Source organism: Paroedura picta, chromosome 2 (genome assembly GCF_049243985.1).
Source record: "Paroedura picta isolate Pp20150507F chromosome 2, Ppicta_v3.0, whole genome shotgun sequence".
NCBI lineage: Eukaryota > Metazoa > Chordata > Lepidosauria > Squamata > Gekkonidae > Paroedura > Paroedura picta.
Genome location: NC_135370.1, coordinates 24226956 through 24245290, shown reverse-complemented (window position 1 = coordinate 24245290; position 18335 = coordinate 24226956). Strand labels below are relative to the sequence as shown.

General features: G+C 46.1%; 1 protein-coding gene across 2 annotated transcripts in view; it reads right to left on the bottom strand.

The window, feature by feature from the left end:
- The window catches only part of NAB1 (NGFI-A binding protein 1), a 61792-nt gene that overhangs the window by 20666 nt on the left and 22791 nt on the right, over positions 1-18335 (bottom strand). For both annotated transcript variants that reach the window (XM_077319482.1, XM_077319483.1), the window contains exons 3-4: positions 9060-9193; positions 7899-7950 (exon numbers count right to left, since the gene is read on the bottom strand). In XM_077319482.1, the coding sequence (XP_077175597.1) occupies positions 7899-7950; positions 9060-9193 (186 nt within the window). The remainder of the gene's footprint in view (positions 1-7898; positions 7951-9059; positions 9194-18335) is intronic.

The following is an 18335-nucleotide window of genomic DNA, read 5'->3' as shown; positions in this document are numbered from 1 at the left end:
GGGGGAAAGAGTGCTCTTCCCCGTGGCATGCAGCTTGGTTTGATCACTCAAGTTATCTGGCCTCATTTATTCCACAGGCTGTTTTTTGCCCCGTGCTTATGGTCTGGATAGTTCAGGATTCCCCAAATTTTTTGAGCCTGTGGGCACCTCTGGAACTCCAACACAATGTGGAGGGCACAGCCACAAAATGGCTGTCACAGGAGGCGGAGCCAACCACAAAATGTCAGGAAGTGCAATCATGCACAGCTCTAACAGTAGCACTTCAGCCTTCCTAGCAGGAGCATGCCTAAGAGTGTGCCTTTTAAAATGAGCAAATGAGCTCCTCCTCCTCCTCATGCAGCCAGCTGGGTGACCTTAGGGCAGTCACGGTCTTGATAGTGCTGTTTTCACAGAGAAGTAATATCAGCGCTTTCTCATCCCCACCTACCTCACTGGGTGTCTGTTGTGGGGACAGGAAAGGGAAGGCGACTATAAGCCACTTTGAGACTCCCTCTAGTAGAGAAAAGTGGCATATAAAAACCAAATCTTCTTCTTCTCCCTGAAGCTGTCTTATGCCGGCAAATCCTGGACCCATCAAGGCAGAGGGCTTCCAGAAATTGGGCACAGGTCGCTTCCGCACATGCTGAATAACGCACTTTCAATCCCATTTCAGTGAACTGGATTTTACGGTGTGAAATGGAAAAATTCACTTGCAAACAAATAACCAATAATTGTAGGGGGAGTGTTAGAAAAGCTAAAGCTCAATATGAGCTTAGGCTAGCAAGAACATAACAAAAAAGGCTTCTTTAGTTATATTTCAAGCAAGAAAAATAATAGGGGCACCATAGGACCACTGTGTGGACAAGAAAGTGAAATTATAATAGATGATGAAGAAAGGGCTGAACTGTTTAACTCCTATTTCTCCTCAGTCTTCTCTTAGGCCCATTATGCACGGGGGGGATAGCGTGCATTCGGGGTGGAATGGCGGTGACTAAAATCACCAATAATGCATGGAGCCGGCTGCAACTGGCCGCAGATTCGGTGCATGCGGCCGAAAAAGCCGCGTTAGCGAAACGCGGAAGAAAGCGCAGATTCTGGGTGACCGGGGCGCAACCAGAAGCAGCGCCGGGGGCGCTGCATGCATAATCGGTTACTCTGGGTTTTTCCGCCATTGCGTCCCGTCCCGTGCATAAGCGGTTTGCTTCGTTTCTTCCCCCTCCGCGTTTTCCATGTGACCCGAAATTGCCGGTTCGGCGGCCATGCAAAATGGGCCATATGAGAGAAATAGTGATCAATGTGGCAAAAACGTAACCCAACACGCTGGACGGGAATGGTGGCCTAGGATCGCAGTTGGAACAGTCCACAAACACCTAGTTTCTTTAAATAAAACAAAGTCTTCTGGGCCAAATGAACTGCATCCAAGAGTACTAAAAGAACTTGCAGATGTCATCTCTGAACCTCTGTCCATTATTTTTGACACTTCTTGGAGAACAGGTGAGATGCCAGACGACTGGAGGCGGGCAAATGTTGTCCCCATCTTCAAGAAAGGGAAAAAGGAGGCTCCGGGTACTTATCGACCCATCAGCTTGACAACTGTAGCTGGCAAAATTTTGGAATAAATAATCAAACACTCGGTCCTTGAGCAGCTGGAACTGAGAGCTGTGATTTCTAAGACTCAGCATGGGTTTCGCAAGAACAAGTCATGTCAGACCAACCTTATCTCTTTATTTGAGAAAGTGACTGCCTTACTGGATCAGGGGAATGCCATGGACATAGTTTATCTGGATTTCATTAAAGCTTCCACATGATGTTCTTGTTCACAAGTTGGTAAAATCCGGTATGGATCCTAATTCTCTCACATGGATCAATAACTGGTTGACAAATCGCACCCAGAGGGTACTTGTTAATGGTTCAGCATCTTCTTGGAAAAGAGTGACAAGTGGAGTACCCCAAGGATCTGTCCTGGGGCCTGTGTTGTTCAACATACTCATAAATGATTTAGATGAGGGATTAGAGGGGATACTTGTTAAATTTGCAGATGATACTAAACTGGGAGGGGTAGCAAACACAACTGAAGACAGCAATAGAATTCAGGATGATCTTGATAGGCTCGAGAAGTGAGCTAAACTGAATAAAATGAAGTTCAAATGTAAAGTTCTGCATTTAAGTAGGAAAAACCAAATCCACCCATATAAGATGGGGGAGACTTATCTTGGCAGTAGCATGTGCGAAAAGGATCTAGGAGTCTTAGTAGACCATACATTGAACATGAGTCAGCAGTGTGACTCAGTGGCTAAAAAGGCAAATGGGATTTGGGGCTGTATCAAACAAAGTATCGTGTCCAGATCACGGGAGGTGATGGTACCGCTTTACTCTGCTCTGGTACGGGCTCACTTGGAGTACTGTGTTCAGTTTTGGGCACCCCAGTTGAAGAGGGATGTTGACAAACTGGAACATGTCCAGAGGAGGGCAACAAAGATGGTGAGGGGTTTGGAGACCAAGACACATGAAGAAAGGTTGGGGGAGCTTGGTCTGTTTAGCCTAGAGAAGAGACGACTGAGAGGGGATCTGATAAACATCTTCAAGTATTTAAAAGAGTGACATATGGAGGACGGAGCAGAATTGTTCTCTCTTGCCCCAGAGGGACAGAACAGGAATGAATGGGATGAAATTAATTCAAAAGAAATTCCATCTAAACATCCGGAAGAAGTTCCTGACAGTTCGAGCGGTTTCTCAGTGGAACAGGCTTTCTCGGGAGGTGGTGGGTTCTCCATCTTTGGAAAATTTTAAACAGAGGCTAGATAGCCATCTGACGAAGAGGCTGATTCTGTGAAGGCAAATGGGTGGCAGGTTACAGTAGATGAGCGTTTGGGATGTGAGTGTCCTGCATAGTGCTGGGGTTGGACTAGATGACCCAAGAGGTCCCTTCCAACTCTATTATTCTATGATTTAGAATATTGCATACAGTTCTGGTCACCGCACCTCAAAAGAGGCATTATAGCATTGGGGGTGGGGGGAAACAGAAAAGGGCAACTGAAAATGATTGAGGGGATGGAGCACCTTCTCTAAGAAGAAAGGTTAAATGGGCCAGGACTCTTCAACCTAGAGAAACAGCGAGTGAGGGGTGACATGACAGAGGCTTACAAAATCATGCTTGGGATACAAGAACTCGTGGGCACTCCCAAAAATTAATGACCAGCAAGGCTTCAGTCCACCTGTGGGGCCAGAACTCCAGACAGACTAAAGAAGCTTTTGAACCCCGCTTTTAACTACCAAAGGAGTCTCAGAGTAGCTTACAATCGTCCTTCCCTTCCTCTCTCCACAACAAGCACTGTGTGAGTGGAGATGAGAGAGCTCTGAGAGAACTGGGACTGGCCCAAGATCACCCAGCTAACACCTTGTGGAGGAGGAGTGGGGAATCAAACCCCATTCTCCATATTAGGGGCCACTGCTCTTAACCACTATACCAAACTGGCTTTTCACCCAAAAAGCAATTCACATGTGGAATTCACAGCTGCAGGATGTAGTGGTGGCTACAAGCATAGACTGCTTCAAGGGGGGACTGATAAACATCTGGAGCAGATGTCAATCAGTGGCTATCTGCCATAAGGTATAGATGGAACACTTTGAGGCAGGGATACTCTGTATCCTTAAGTGCTTGCGGTAACAGCAGGAGGGCTTCTGGAGTACTGGCCACACTGATGGCCCCTGGGTTTTGGCACTGTGTGACACAGAGTGCTGGACTGGATGGGCCACTGGCCTGATCCAACATGGCTTCTCTTGTGTTCTTATTTTCTTTGAGAGCCAGTGGGGTGTAGTGGTTAAAGAATCTAGGTAAACTCAGATTTGAAGCCCCATGGAAGCTCCCTGGGAGGCTCCTACTGTCAAGCCTAGCCTATCTCACAGGGTTGCTGTGAGGAGAAAATGCAGGAGGGGCAAATGAGTGAAGCTTTGTCCTGCCTCCCTCACTATATGGTGGGAAGCACCCGCCAAGATGTCCTCTGTCTGAGAGGGAGAATGGTGCAGGAGGTATTTGGGGGGGGGAAGTGTCTGCATTTGGACCTATTTCGACATGCACAAATAATTAAAAGCTATGGAAAAATACCAGTAGGTCAAAAAACGTTGGGGTCAACATTCTGTAGCAATGTGCGTGTGCAAAGGCCGTGCTGTTGCAGCCAACTTCGGTCACCTCCAGAGGGATTTTAAGGAGAGGCATGTGCACAGAGGCTGTTTGACATTGCCTTCCTCTGTGGGGTCTTCTTCGGTGGTCTCCCGTCCCAGTGCCGACCTGGCTTAGCTTCTGAGATCCAACAATACTGGGCTCTACCGCACCAAGTCCACATCTCTTGTAGCGACCTACTTGAGGCTGATCAAACTTGCAAGTACAGGGATGGCAAATGCAAACTGGGGATCCCAGAAACAGATCAGAGTTGTTGCTGTCTTTAAGATAACACGCGTGTGGAGATCTGAACGTTTTACAGATATTTTAAATGATTTTTATTTATTTTCCGGATCTTTGGCAACCTGACTGTGCTAGCACAAAAAATGCTGATTCCACTAGAGCTACCACAACTTGAAGAAGAAGAGTTGGTTCTTATATGCCACTTTTCTCTACCCGAAGGAGTCTCAAAGCGGCTTCCAATCGCCTTCCCTTTCCTCTCCCCACAAGAGACACCCTGTGAGGGAGGGGAGGCTGAGAGAGCCCTGATATTACTGAAGAAGAAGAAGAGTTGGTTCTTATAGGCCGCTTTTCTCTACCCGAAGGAGGCTCAAAGCGGCTTACAGTCGCCTTCCCTTTCCTCTCCCCACAAAAGACACCCTGTGGGGTGGGTGAGGCTGAGAGAGCCCTGATATCAGTGCTCAGTCAGAACAGCTCTATCAGTGCCATGGTGAGCCCAAGGTCACCCAGCTGGCTGCATGTGGAGGAGGAGCGGGGAATCAAACCCGGCTTGCCAGATTAGAAGTCCGCACTCCTAACCACTACACCAAGTATTACGTCCTGCCCTAATCTTTCTGAAACAGCATAAAGCAACAAAACCATTAAAAAGTCCCCCCCCCTCCTTTTTACCCAGGCCACAGAGAATTTTCCAGACTTTACTTTATTTAAAGACATTTTTAACTCAGCATTGTCACACACACACATACACACACACGCACGTACACATGCAAGATCTCTAGGCAGGTATGAAGAACAATTAATTGACCACATCAAAGTCCCCCAAGAAAACGAAGCTGCACGCTGAAACGATTTTAAGAACAGACTGTGTATTAAAATGCTAACCCCACTGGAAACTGATGCCAGCAGAAGGGAATTCATCTCCGCAGCGAAAGAATGACTGCCCAGCTGCGTCACAGGTTGGACTCCCCCAACGCAGAGGAAAAAATATGGCAAATTTGGCAGCTGCCTGCCCACTTTCCACGTCTGATCGGCATTCGTCAAAATTAGGTCATCAATCACAAACCATCGTTTTGACGGCTGCACCGGAAGGCTGCAAAAACACTCTTTTAATATCGACAGGAGTAAAAATTGCGTATATTTTAAATTATTAATTTCAAAACTGCCGCTGAGTGCAAAGCTGAGACAAGGGGCCTCCCAGGATGGTTGGGACTAGGATCCGGGTGATTCGAGTTTGGATCCCTGTTCTTGCCATGGGAGTTTGCTGGATGCCCCTCGGTCATCCACCCTCTTGTTCTAATTTACTCCGCAGGGTTGTTGTTGGGATAAAACAGAGGAGAATGTTGTATAAAAGGTATAAAAGGCAATAAAAAGATATACGATTATTATAAGGTAAATTCAATGAATACATTTACTGAATGGAGATGCCCAGAGGCCCCGGAATGTAAAGTTGAATTTGGTCTATCAAAGTTAGTCTCATCTACTTAAGACTGGCAGCGGCTCTCCAGGGTTCTCAGGCTGAGGTCTTATTATTATTATTATTATTATTATTATTATTATTATTATTATTATTATTATTATTATTTATTACTTCAGTTTCTTACCCGCCACTCCCAAATGGCTCGTGGCGGGTTACAACGGCCTGCATAAAATCCACCAATAAAACACCCCTTAAAACCCCAGACGTAAAACACAAATCAAAAAAAGTTGAGATAAGATACAGCGGGAAAAAACAATTCCATACCAATATAATCTCATTCCCTCGAATACAATCTCCTAGAGGGAGGAGGGAAGAGGGGGCAGATGGAACCCGTGGCCGCCATATACACAGGTCTATCCTGGAAGGGGGGTCATACAGATCTTCCTTAGTGCACCAGCCTCAACCACAGTCCTGGTGGAAGAGCTCCATTTTGCAGGCCCTGCGGAACTCCAGAAGCTCCCGCAGGGCCCGCAGCTCCTCCGGGAGCTCATTCCACCAGGTAGGGGCCAGGACCAAAAAGGCCCTGGCCCTAGTTGAGGCCAGACGTGCTTCCCTGGGGCCGGGAATGACCCATCACCTCCTGCCACAGCCTTTTCCACCAAGGATTGAACTTGGGACCTAATGCTTGCAAAGCCAATGCTCTGCCACTGAGCCACAGCCCTTCCCACGTGTCCCCTGGGCTGCGGCCTGACAACCCCTTTCCACCACCACCCAGCAGAGTTCCCCGCGCGCTTGCTGTTTTCACTCATCCTCTCTGAAGTCAAGACGAAACAAGAATGGTCCGAATACCAGAACACGATTGCCTAACGGCTCAAAGTTCCACCAGACAGGAAAGAACTCTCCCAAGAGAGCTTTCTGCGTGTTGCTGCATGTGCTTAGGAAGATCTGAACAAAGGAACACAGTCCTTGGCATTGTCTGAAAAGAGGGAGCTCATTTCACCCACGCAGCAAACAAAATAGTCTGTGTTAGGGTCCCATGCTGCTCTGAGAGGAGCGGGACTTCCACCTAAGCAAGCGTTTAATTTAACGAGACGTGCAAAAAATTAAAACGATGAGCCAGATTCCTCAAAGCAAAACCACTGAAAGACCAGAAAACCGTACTGGAATCCACGCTTAGTAACATGGCATTAATTTATTTTTCAGTAACAGACACTTGATCGGCAAAGAGATCAGATACAACACTTGACTAATTTCGTTTCCCAGAATTGGTCGCACGTTATATCAGCTGTAGCCCAAATGTCTAATCATCGGGCAGAGTTCTACTTCTATCTGTGAGGGGCCGTGGCCCGGGTGCAGAGCCTCTGCTCGGCATGCAGAAGGTCCCAGATCTAATGCCGGGCATCTCCAGTAAAAACAGGACCAGGCAGTAGGGAATGAGAAAGACCTTCATGTCTGAGACCCTGGAGAACCATGGAGAGGGGCTCTTTGGCAGAGTACCTGCTTGGCCTGCAGAAGGTCCTAGGCTCAATCCCCAGCATCTCCAGCTAAAAAGGACCAGGCAGTAGGGAATGAGAAAGACCTTCATGTCTGAGATGCTGGAGTGCTGTTGCTAGACAATATTGACCTCGAGGGATTGATGGACTGCTTTTGCGGAGGGACCATGGCTCAGCGGTAGAGCATCTGTATGGTGTGCAGAAGGTCCCAGGTTCAATCCCCACCACCTCCAATTGAAAGGATCAGGTGGCAGGAGATGGGTAAGTCTGGAGAGTTGCTTCCAGTCTGAATAGACGAGACCGACTTCCATGGACCAATGGAACGATTAGTGTTCATAGAATCTTACACCATGACACACTTAATTTGTCTTTAGAGTGTCCCAAGACTCTTTGTTATAAGCTTCTTAGTCAAATAAACTTTTCCTTCCCTTCTAATGATCCTGTTGTTGGACTCTCTGAATTATTTTTAATCCTGGATGCATGATATTTTAAGAGGAGGTGCGTGTTTGGGGGCGTGCCCACCATTCTTTAAACGATGCTTTAACAGATATAACACTAGTCAATTTTTGAAACTGCATTTGAATAGTAAAAAGAAGCTAAAATACAATACCTCTAGCTTAATTCTCTTTGGAGACAGCTCATCCCTTTCTCCACATTTAGACCTAGGAGATGAAAAGAAATACGCATAGATTTTAAATCCATTTATGGTTACCGTTCAGGAAAAATATTTTGAAAAATCCGAGATTAACACACCAAATTGCTTGTTTAAATCTTGGTTGTAATAGTTTCAAAAGCATGAGTGTTCCTAATATGTATACTTATATGTATGTATATATGTATATGTATATATGTATACTTCCTAATATGTATACAATGTGACTTACATGTTCCTATCCAGGAATGAAAATCACAGCCCTCCTGACTATCCAAACATTTAGTGGGTACACAAGACAGAGCCTTTTCAGTCGCAGCCCCACAATTCTGGAACAAACTCCCATGCGAGGTGAGCCTGGCCCCCTCACTTTCTATTTTTAGGAGGCAGCTTTATTTAGAATGACACGTGGTTACGTTTATTAGCAGTCCTGAGCTGCGATTTCAAATTTCAGGTTTTACATTCTTAGTGTATTTTATTTTGTAGGTTTTATCTATGCTGTAAGCCAGTGGTCCCCAACCTTTCTGAAGCTGGGGACCGGCAGGGCAACTGCCCCGCCCACGCATTGCGCATGCACGGGCCGCGCCCGCGCCCTGCGCATGCACGGCCGAAATCGCGCATGTGCAGTGCGCGGGCGCGACCCTGATTCCCACTTCCCGGACTCCCGCAGTAAGAAGCTTTCCAGGCCGCAAGCTTGCGGCCTGGGAAGTTTTTTACTGCGGGGTTGGGGGGCGGGGAGAGGGAGAGGGAGCCGCGGCCCGGTGCCATGGTCTTCACGGCCCGGCACCGGGCCGCGGCCCACAGGTTGGGGACCACTGCTGTAAGCCACAATGGGCTCCGTGGGAAAGGCAGCTTATAAATATTTTAAATAAACGTGAGTGTCTCAATTGTTCCGACTCAAGAAAACAGGCAAACCAGTTATGTGAATTGCACATATTTACAGTCATAACAAAAGTTGTTTTACAGGCAAAGCACAAAGAGTTTTGCTTCCCTGTAACACTTCTGAGCGCTTTAGGTCTACGTACAAAGCAGACTTCTGAAAGCCAAAGAGCAAAAGCGAGAAGTCATTTCTAACACTCCGCAGTGGAACAATGAGGCTGCTAAAACCATGATGCTTACTTGGTTGTCCGGTAAGTGTACTTGTACGTCACTTCTCGTGAGATTTGCCGCGCCAGCGCAAAGAGCTCATCCCGCCGGGTCAACAAGGCGTTGTCCTTCACACACAACTGGGCAGCTGCTTCATTAACAGTGAGCTAAAAACAGAAGACAAGAGAGGTTTCGTTCCCGTTGCCAGTATCAACCCTGGAGGGTCAAAGATCTCAACGGCTGCAAGAATGGGTGTAACAAACAGTGGAAATCCCTACCTTTAAACTAATATTGAATTATATGATTTATATTTGTGTGTCTGGAGACATAGTAGAGCAGTGTTTCTCAACTTGGGGGTCAGGACCCCTTTGGGGGTTGAACGACCCTTTCTCAGGGGTCACAGCAGAGCAAGCAGCTTGGCAGGGGGGGCGCCATCCACACAACAGCCTTGCAGGGTAGATCAAGACAGAGCATTCGTCTGTCTGGAGCAGCAGAAAAGAGCGAGATCGACATGGTGGGACAAGAGGCAGAGCTGAACTGGGAAACCCCGGGGAAAAAACAAATTTATATACAATCATGAACAATGGATCTTCATGCCATTGGTCAGTTTTGGTTTAATTTCTGTAAAAGAACACTTGTATCATTTTATGGTTGGGGGTCGCCACAACATGAGGAACTGCATTAAAGGGTCTTGGCATTAGGAAGGTTGAGAACCACTGTATTAGAGGCTAATATTATGCTTCATTATCATAGGGCTTAGCCACTTAAGAATAGCAATATTCTCGAATATACAGACCCCATTTTGCCTGTACTCTTCCAATTAGCTGAATATTGTGAATACAATCATTTGATGGATTAACATACTTTACTGAGAAGCCATTACACTGTTTATTTTCTTCTTTTTCTGCAGTCAAAATGCATGCAGGGAATTTTTGTGCCCCAAGGCATTTGACAATGGGACACTCCAGAGTCACCATCACAAACATTTAAAGTGAAAGGATGAAAATGTGTGTTCAAAAAATGTGTACTGTTCTAAATTATCTTTACACGAAGATTCCCTCTAAAACAAGATAGTGCTAAGCTGGAGTCACTAACCAGAAACAGGCAGTGGTTTAGAAACAATGGTTATTTATTTTTTAATAAATATGTTTTTTTATTTTAAGAAAACAGAAGTGTAAAAGAGATACAGAAAGAGAAATGGGGTTCTACGACAAATCATACGCCTCAAAAGTTAATATACATCGCAGAGTATATAGAACAGATATATTTTTTCCTCCCTAACATCATCTTTACAATAGTTCTTATGTTAGACATTTTCACTTCTAAATATTACAACTAGGTTGAGTCAGCAATTTGCTTTTTATCCTCTCCCAGCTCAAATAAACCCCTCCCCTCTGGACTGTATTCAATTTCCATTTTGATTTGGGGCGCTATAAATTTTCCCTCTACAACATCCATGATTGATCTGTGGTGACCATGCCTTTCCCCCGCAATATCGAGGAGAGGATATAAGTCGCTATATTTGTATAGATGTACCCAGTATAAGTATAGATGTTCTGCATTTTGCGGATTAATTTCCTGTCCATGCCTGCAATGCTCATGTAGCAAAGCAGTCATCCCTGATTGGCCAGGGCATCAGTTCAAAGACTTCCTGGTTCCCAGTTGGAAGATTTCCCTCCCAAGATTTATTTTGAAATCTCCAGAAGCTCACACTTCTCTCAGTAGTGATTTGCCTCTTGGATTTATTCCCCCTCCTCATTCTCTGTGAGGCTGCTGTCTACAATCCTCTCCCCCCACCCCTGTTCAGGAAAAGAAAGAGCCTCCTGCTGCACTTGGCTCCCCTCCCCACTCTAAGCTTCCCCAATCAAGTGCAGACCACTTTATGTTTCAATTCAGGGGGGAGGGGAATAGGAAGAAGGAATACTTGGGTTCAAATCAATCTGAATCCAGCAGGATCGACAACGGAAAAAACAAAGTATGTGCAGAATCAGCCCTAGTCTATTTTACCATTATATTTTTAATTTTCATCATGGTTACATAGTCTATATTACACATTGCATCATTTTATATATTAATTATAACCCTTAATATATCAGCATCTATAAAGAATATATTACATTTCATAATAAAAGGTAATATAAAATAAAAATTATTCAGATTCTTTATACATTTATATTCATATTTTGTTCTTATTCTGCTTTTGCATTGTAATATATTTGCTACATATATACTATTTTAAATTGCTCCTCATACTAACTTTGTTTCCTGTCTTAATAATAAACTCTTCATCCCTCCTCAAATTAAAAAATGGATCTACTTTTCATATAAGGCGTTATTTTCACCACTACTAAATAATTAGCCAGTTTATTTTACCTTCTTTCTAAGCATGGACAGACATTGTTTTTAAATGCACTGTGCTTAACAAAGAATAGCACAGCTGTTCTAAACATTGCAGAGAAGCTTAAAAGCATTGAATAGTAGGAGATGTCAAATCTAGATCTTTGCAATCAAATCTTCAAAAAGGAACATCAAGAAAAACATCTTAAAAGCCATTTCCCTTGTTCATCCCGGGGCATGGATGAAAGATGCAAAAATAATATTCGCATTAACTTTTCAAAGGAGACAAAGCTACATAGAGCTTTAAAAAACACCTACTGGCTGTCTCTATGCTTCAAAGTAGCCCACCTTTACCTTTTCTGTAATAGTTTCCAGTCCTAGGGAATCGCACTTCCCCAGGACCTGGAAAGGCTGCAGGCAGCTGTTATGGAACTCACTGGAAGGGGCAGCTCTCACGCAGCAGGGATCTGCAGCCGCCGAGCCTCAGAGAGTAGGAGTGGAAGAAGGCGTGGTGGAAGGAGGAGGGGGTGGTCAGGGGTGGAGGATGGAAGGCGATTGGCTGGCCGCTGGACAGACAGGCAAGCCGGTTGGAGGAAGAGGCACTCAGGGGCGGGACAGCCGCCCTGAGTGGGTGTTCAGCGCTGAGTGGCACTTAAGCCATGAGACATGCTCCTCCTCCTCCTTACCAGAAATATATAGTGAAACAGATAAGAGAGAACTTCACCTTGTAGCACTCAATGGTACTTTAGCACACGTATCTTAATTTGTGTCATCTGAGAGGCCAGGAAGGGGGGGGGATGAAACTTGAAATCTGAAAACAAAATCTGGACAGTTACACCATATGAACAGGCCTAGCAGCATATATGTACCGTATTTGCCGGCGTATAAGACGACTGGGCGTATAAGACGACCCCCCAACATTTCCACTCAAAATATAGAGTTTGTTACATTACATTACAGTACTATGGGCCACTATGTCTATCCCAACTGAAGTGCACCCGGCGTATAGGACGACCCCCCCCCCACTTGGAGGCATGTTTTTCAGGGGGGAAAAGTAGTCTTATACGCTAGCAAATACTGTATATTGTAAGTCAAACTTCAAAACAATGAAAACACTGAACCCTTTAATCATGTATTACTGAACCCATTTTAGAATATTAATTACTTCCTCAACTATTCACATTGAAACCGTCCTTGGAAACGTGTTGTGAATGTCTATGGTACAAAACTAATGCTGTAGATCAAGGATGTTGAAGTCATCCGTTACGAGGGACAGATCTGACAGAAATATCGCTTTGTCAGCCCAGACCACAAACCGTAATACAGGAAATATAAACTTCATAAAGAACACAGAAAAACCCGATGTAATAATATTATTAAAATACAAACAAAAGCAATGGATTCCCAGCAGTGAAAGCAAATGATTTACTGGGGAACCCACAAAAGCCCCAATAAATTTATTTAATCATATATGCTAGATCCCCCCCCCCAAGAGATACCATAAAAGAGTACCTTATATTTCCATACAAATTGGTGACTTTTTGTATATATAGCACTTTTGGGAAATGAGTCATCATTTTTACAAGTAAATAAGGTGGATTTTCGGCAAAAAAACCCAAAAAAATCCCATACCCAACCTCAGCAGCTAAGCACAGCTATGAACCATCTCTCATTCTTTGATTCCTCTCTTCCCCCATCCTATATCTGACGGTCTCAAAGAGGCATACCAGACTCCCCCTGCCCTTCCCCCACTAGCAACAACCCTGCGAGGTAAGCCAGGCTGAGTAATTGGCTCAGGTGACCCAGATTACAGACTCCTGGCTCCTGGCTCTTTGACTGTTCCCCTTGTCCCTTTCTTCCGGAGGCCACGAGATATTCCTCCCTCAGAGTGGCACGTACAAGACAGCCCAGTTGTCTCCCAGTCTATACGCCAGTCTCCCTCCTCCTCTTTTCCCCGCTGGCCCTGTACATTTATCAGCTAACTGCTGCTCCATAAAATCAGGGTCCAGTAGCACCTTTAAGACCAACAACGATTCATTCAAGGCGTGAGCTTTCGAGTGCAAGCACTCTTCCTCAGACTATGAACTACCATCATGTCACCGGGAATAGAAAGAAAAAGTTAATTCTGTTAAATTAGTAAACTGTGCCACAACATCCAAATACAGCCATATGTGCGCACTCTCACTAACCCCCCTCGGGGTCACCATTTCAAAAAAACCCGTGAAGCCAGCTGTGGTGGAAGTGTTCTTAACCATCTCGAGAAAAGCAGACATGTGACTTGATTTTCCTTTTAGAGAAAATCCTTCTTGCAACACATCTTGCGAACTTCTGCCCCGCTTTTCCTCCGACCACAGAAATACAGTAGCACATAATGCAGGGAGATTCAAGGCCGGTAAGCCCTTTTGAGAGCAAGAAGATTGTGTGTGAGTATGAACTTTGGGGAACCCAAACTCCCTTTGAGCCATAATGCACAGGGGGAATAACGCACATTCAGGGTGGAATTGCGGCAACTAAAATCACGGATAATGCACGGTGCCGGCTGCAACCGGCCACAGCTTCGGTGCATGCCGCCGAAAAAGCCGCATTAGCAAAACGCGGAAGAGAGAGCAGCTTCCGGGTGACCGGGGCGCAACCAGCAGCGGTGCCGGGATCGCCACGTGCATAATCGGTTACTCTGGGTTTTGCCGCCGTCGTGCCCCGTCCCGTGCATAACCGGTATGCTTCGCGTCTTCCCCCTCCGCGTTTTCCATGTGACCCGAAATCTCCGTTTCGGCGGCCGTGCATAATGGGCCTTTGTCAGATATCTGGCTCTGTTGACCCCCAAGGGACTTCTGGATTTGAAGCTGTCTGTTCTGCTCCACACCAACAGCAACAGACCAAATAATACCGCCAAACTCTTGTCTATATGCAAGCATTCAGGCTAGGGAAAATCTCATCTCAGGTCCTTCTATCAGTTGAGCTCAGCACTTTTTGGAGTTGGCCTATCAGCAGGGAACTTGCAGGTGCATCATGGAAATGTCAGGGAGGATCTGGGGGGATGGGATAGGGAGACATAATGTATAGTTAGTCTCTTAGTTTCTGAAAATGGGTAGCTTCTGGTCATAGATGATGTCGAAAGAGGCTACTTTTTACTATTTGATGACAGACTGTGTTCGTTGCGCACAAAATCCCACTGTTCCAAACACTTATTCTAGGTCCATTCTGCATACAATGGTCGATGTACTTTCAATGCACGTAAGAAGCAGATTTTCATGTTCTGCACGTGAAAATCCAGCTGCAAAAGCACACTGAAAGTGCATTATCCTACGTGTGCGGAATCGGCCCTAGAGAGATCTGGCAAGAAAACTGCGAAACAAGGCTTGGTTCAATATGACATTCTGTTACTTGGTGGGAATGCAAGACGCTGCCTTTTTGGTGGTGGGACCGAGATCAGACTCTGACCTGGTTGGCTCCAGCTACTCAATCGCATCAGAGGTCAGAAGCTAAGCAGGGTCAGCCCTGGTTAGAAGTCGGATGGGAGACCACCAAGGAAGTCCAAGGTCACGATGTGGCTATAGCAAACCACCTCTGAACATCTCTTGCTTGACCTGGATGGACCAGGATAGACCGATCTTGCCAGATCTGGGAGGCTAAGCAGGGTTAGTGCTTGGATGGGAAACTACCAAGTCCAGGGAACCTAAGCAGAGAAAGGCAATGACAAACCACCTCTGAACACCTATTGCCCTGAAAGTCCCATCAAGACCTCAGTAAGTCAGCAATAACTTGATAGGACCCCTCCAGCAAAAAAAATTAAGGGAATGGCTTCCCCCCCCAAAAAAGTTCATTCTGTTCTGTTCTTGGCAGCTTTTAGGAAGGCTGCCAAAATGTACATTTTTCACCTGGTAGTATCCGCTCTAAAAATGGTTTCTTAGTTTTCTAAAGTTTACATTTACATCTACCGGCTTTTGTGGTTCTCTTTTTTTGGTGTTTTTGTTTGCATTTTACTGATATTTCTGTTATGTATTACAAGCCTCGTGGGGATCTATTTGTTCCAATACACCAGGTACCAATGTTTGAAAAAAATACAGAGAAAGCTTTGTCACCCAGCAATTGCAATCGGAGGAGGTAGCGAGATAATCATATGTGCCTGATACTCAGGCTTATTGCTCCGCTGTTCCCCTATCCTGAACCATCTGCGGGAATCTGCACCCCAATGGAACACCATGGGGACAATGGCCAACTAGTGCCAGCATCCTCTCTCACACAGTGACCAACCAGCTCCTCAGGAGAGAGAGGCAGAGGCCTTCGTAAGAATCTCCGAAGAGCCCTGCTTGATCAGACCAGTGGCCCATCTAGTCCAGCCTCCTGTCTCACACAGTGGCCAACCAGTTCCTCTGGAGGGCCAGCAACTGGGCAGAGAGGCCGAGGCCTTCCTAGGTACATCAGAAGAGCCCTGAAGAATCAGACCAGTGATACATCTAGTCCAGCATCCTGTCTCACACAGGGGCTAACCAGTCCCTCTGGAGGGCCAGCAACAGAGCAGAGAGACCGAGGCCTTTCTAAGAACATCAGAAGAGCCCTGCTGGATCAGACCAGTGGCCCATCTAGTCCAGCATCCTGTCTCACAAATTGGCCAACCAGCTCCTCAGGAGAGAGAGGCAGAGGCCTTCATAAGAATCTCCGAAGAGCCCTGCTGGATCAGACCAGTGGTCCATCCAGTCCAGCCTCCTGCCTCACACAGGGGTCAACCAGTTCCTCTGGAGGGCCAACAACAGGGCAGAGAGGCCAAGGCCTTCCTAAGAACATGAGAAGAGCCCTGCTGGATCAGACCAGTGGCCCATCTAGTCCAGCATCCTGTCTCACAAATTGGCCAACCAGCTCCTCAGGAGAGAGAGGCAGAGGCCTTCATAAGAATCTCCGAAGAGCCCTGCTGGATCAGACCAGTGGTCCATCCAGTCCAGCCTCCTGCCTCACACAGGGGTCAACCAGTTCCTCTGGAGGGCCAACAACAGGGCAGAGAGGCCAAGGCCTTCCTAAGAACATGAGAAGAGCCCTGCTGGATCAGACCAGTGGCCCATCTAGTCCAGCATCCTGTCTCACAAATTGGCCAACCAGCTCCTCAGGAGAGAGAGGCAGAGGCCTTCATAAGAATCTCCGAAGAGCCCTGCTGGATCAGACCAGTGGTCCATCCAGTCCAGCCTCCTGCCTCACACAGGGGTCAACCAGTTCCTCTGGAGGGCCAACAACAGGGCAGAGAGGCCAAGGCCTTCCTAAGAACATGAGAAGAGCCCTGCTGGATCAGACCAGTGGCTGATCTAGTCCAGCATCCTTCCTCACTCAGTGGCCGACCAGCTCCTCTGGAGGGACAACAGGGCACAGAGGCCGAGGCCTTCCCCTATGTTGCCTTCTGACTGAGGGATCCAGAGGTTTAGTGCTTCTGAATGTGGCAGTCCCCTTCAGCCACCCTGGCTAGCAGCCACTGATAAGAATTATCCTCCATGAATCTATCTAACCACCCTTTGAAACAGTTTATTCCCATGGCCATCACTGCAACCTCTGGCAGCGAATTCCACCTTTGAATCACTCTCTGTGTCAAGCAGTCTTTCCTTCTGTCCGCCCTGCTTTCGATTTCTAGTCTTTCAGGAGGAGAAAAACTTCTCTGTTTACTCTCTCCGCCCCATGCATAATTTTATAAACCTCAATCACGTCCCCCGTAGTCAGGATTAGTTCATAATACTGGGTGTTAATATCACTAATAGCTTTGAATAACATACAAAAATGTGTGTTGGGCGGTGGATTTTGTTTAAGGGGGGGGGGGGAGGAAAAAGATATTCCTCCCAAATATGTACACTGCTTATTTTTCCTTCTTGGCCTTTGCCAAACCCTGTATCTCCTTAATGTGAGCTTCATCCCATTTGCAAACATATTGTAGGGCCAGATCAAGTGGTTTGATCCTGCTTCCTGCAATATATTTTATTTATTTGTTTCGTTTGTTTATTTATTTATTTATTGGATTTATATCCCACCTCTAACAATTAAAAATAACTAACAATTAAAACCACAACAGTTTCCCCATAACCCCCCCCTTAAAACAATAGCAACACACATAAGGCAAGTCTTCTTGTGTTTTACATGCTACCAAAGCCAGCTCAAACTAGAACGATATCTGATGAAAATTCATTCGATTCATAGATTAACTGAGCCCCTCCATTCAAAGGCAAGGTAAGAACACAATCAAGCCTACCGGGGAGACCAGCTGCGTCAGAAATTAAAACACCATGAACTGTATGGTTTAGTACCCTGTTTAGGAAAGATATAAATTAAAAAAATGTTTTGTTGTAAAAATGCTGGGAATCTGTCAACCCCTTCTTGGCTGACTATGGTGCATCTGAACAAGGAGAGAAGTCGCAGAGAAACCTAGATAAGCATGAATAATCCTATAATCAATAATGTAAGTGTTGCAAGTGGCAAATCATTTCTATTTCTAATACCAAAAATGTGTTTTATGGTGAGAAGTACTAATCTTCTGAATCCCAGAGCCCTGAGGCAACATCAGGGGAAGGCCTCAGGCCTCTGTGCCCAGTTGTTGCCTGTCCAGAGGAATTGGTTGGCCCCTGTGGGAGACAGGATCCTGGACTGCATGGACCACTGTTCTGATCCAGCAGGGACCTTCCTATGTTCTTACAGATAGATTCATGGAGGATAAATCTATGAATGGCTACTAGCCATGGCGACTAAGGGGGAAACTCCACAGTCAGAGGCACAAATCCCAGAGCCAGGAGGCTACATCAAGCCTTGGCCTCTAGGTAGTGTTGTTGGGCATCCAGAGGAACTGGTTGGTCACTGTGTGAGATAGGATGCTGCACAAAATGGACCACTGGTCTGATCCAGCAGGGCTCTTCTTATAGTCTTAGTTCATTCATTCACCAATTACCACTGCCGCCTTGGCAAGGGTGCCTTTTCACATCCCTCCCTTAGAAGGCCCCCTCTCCC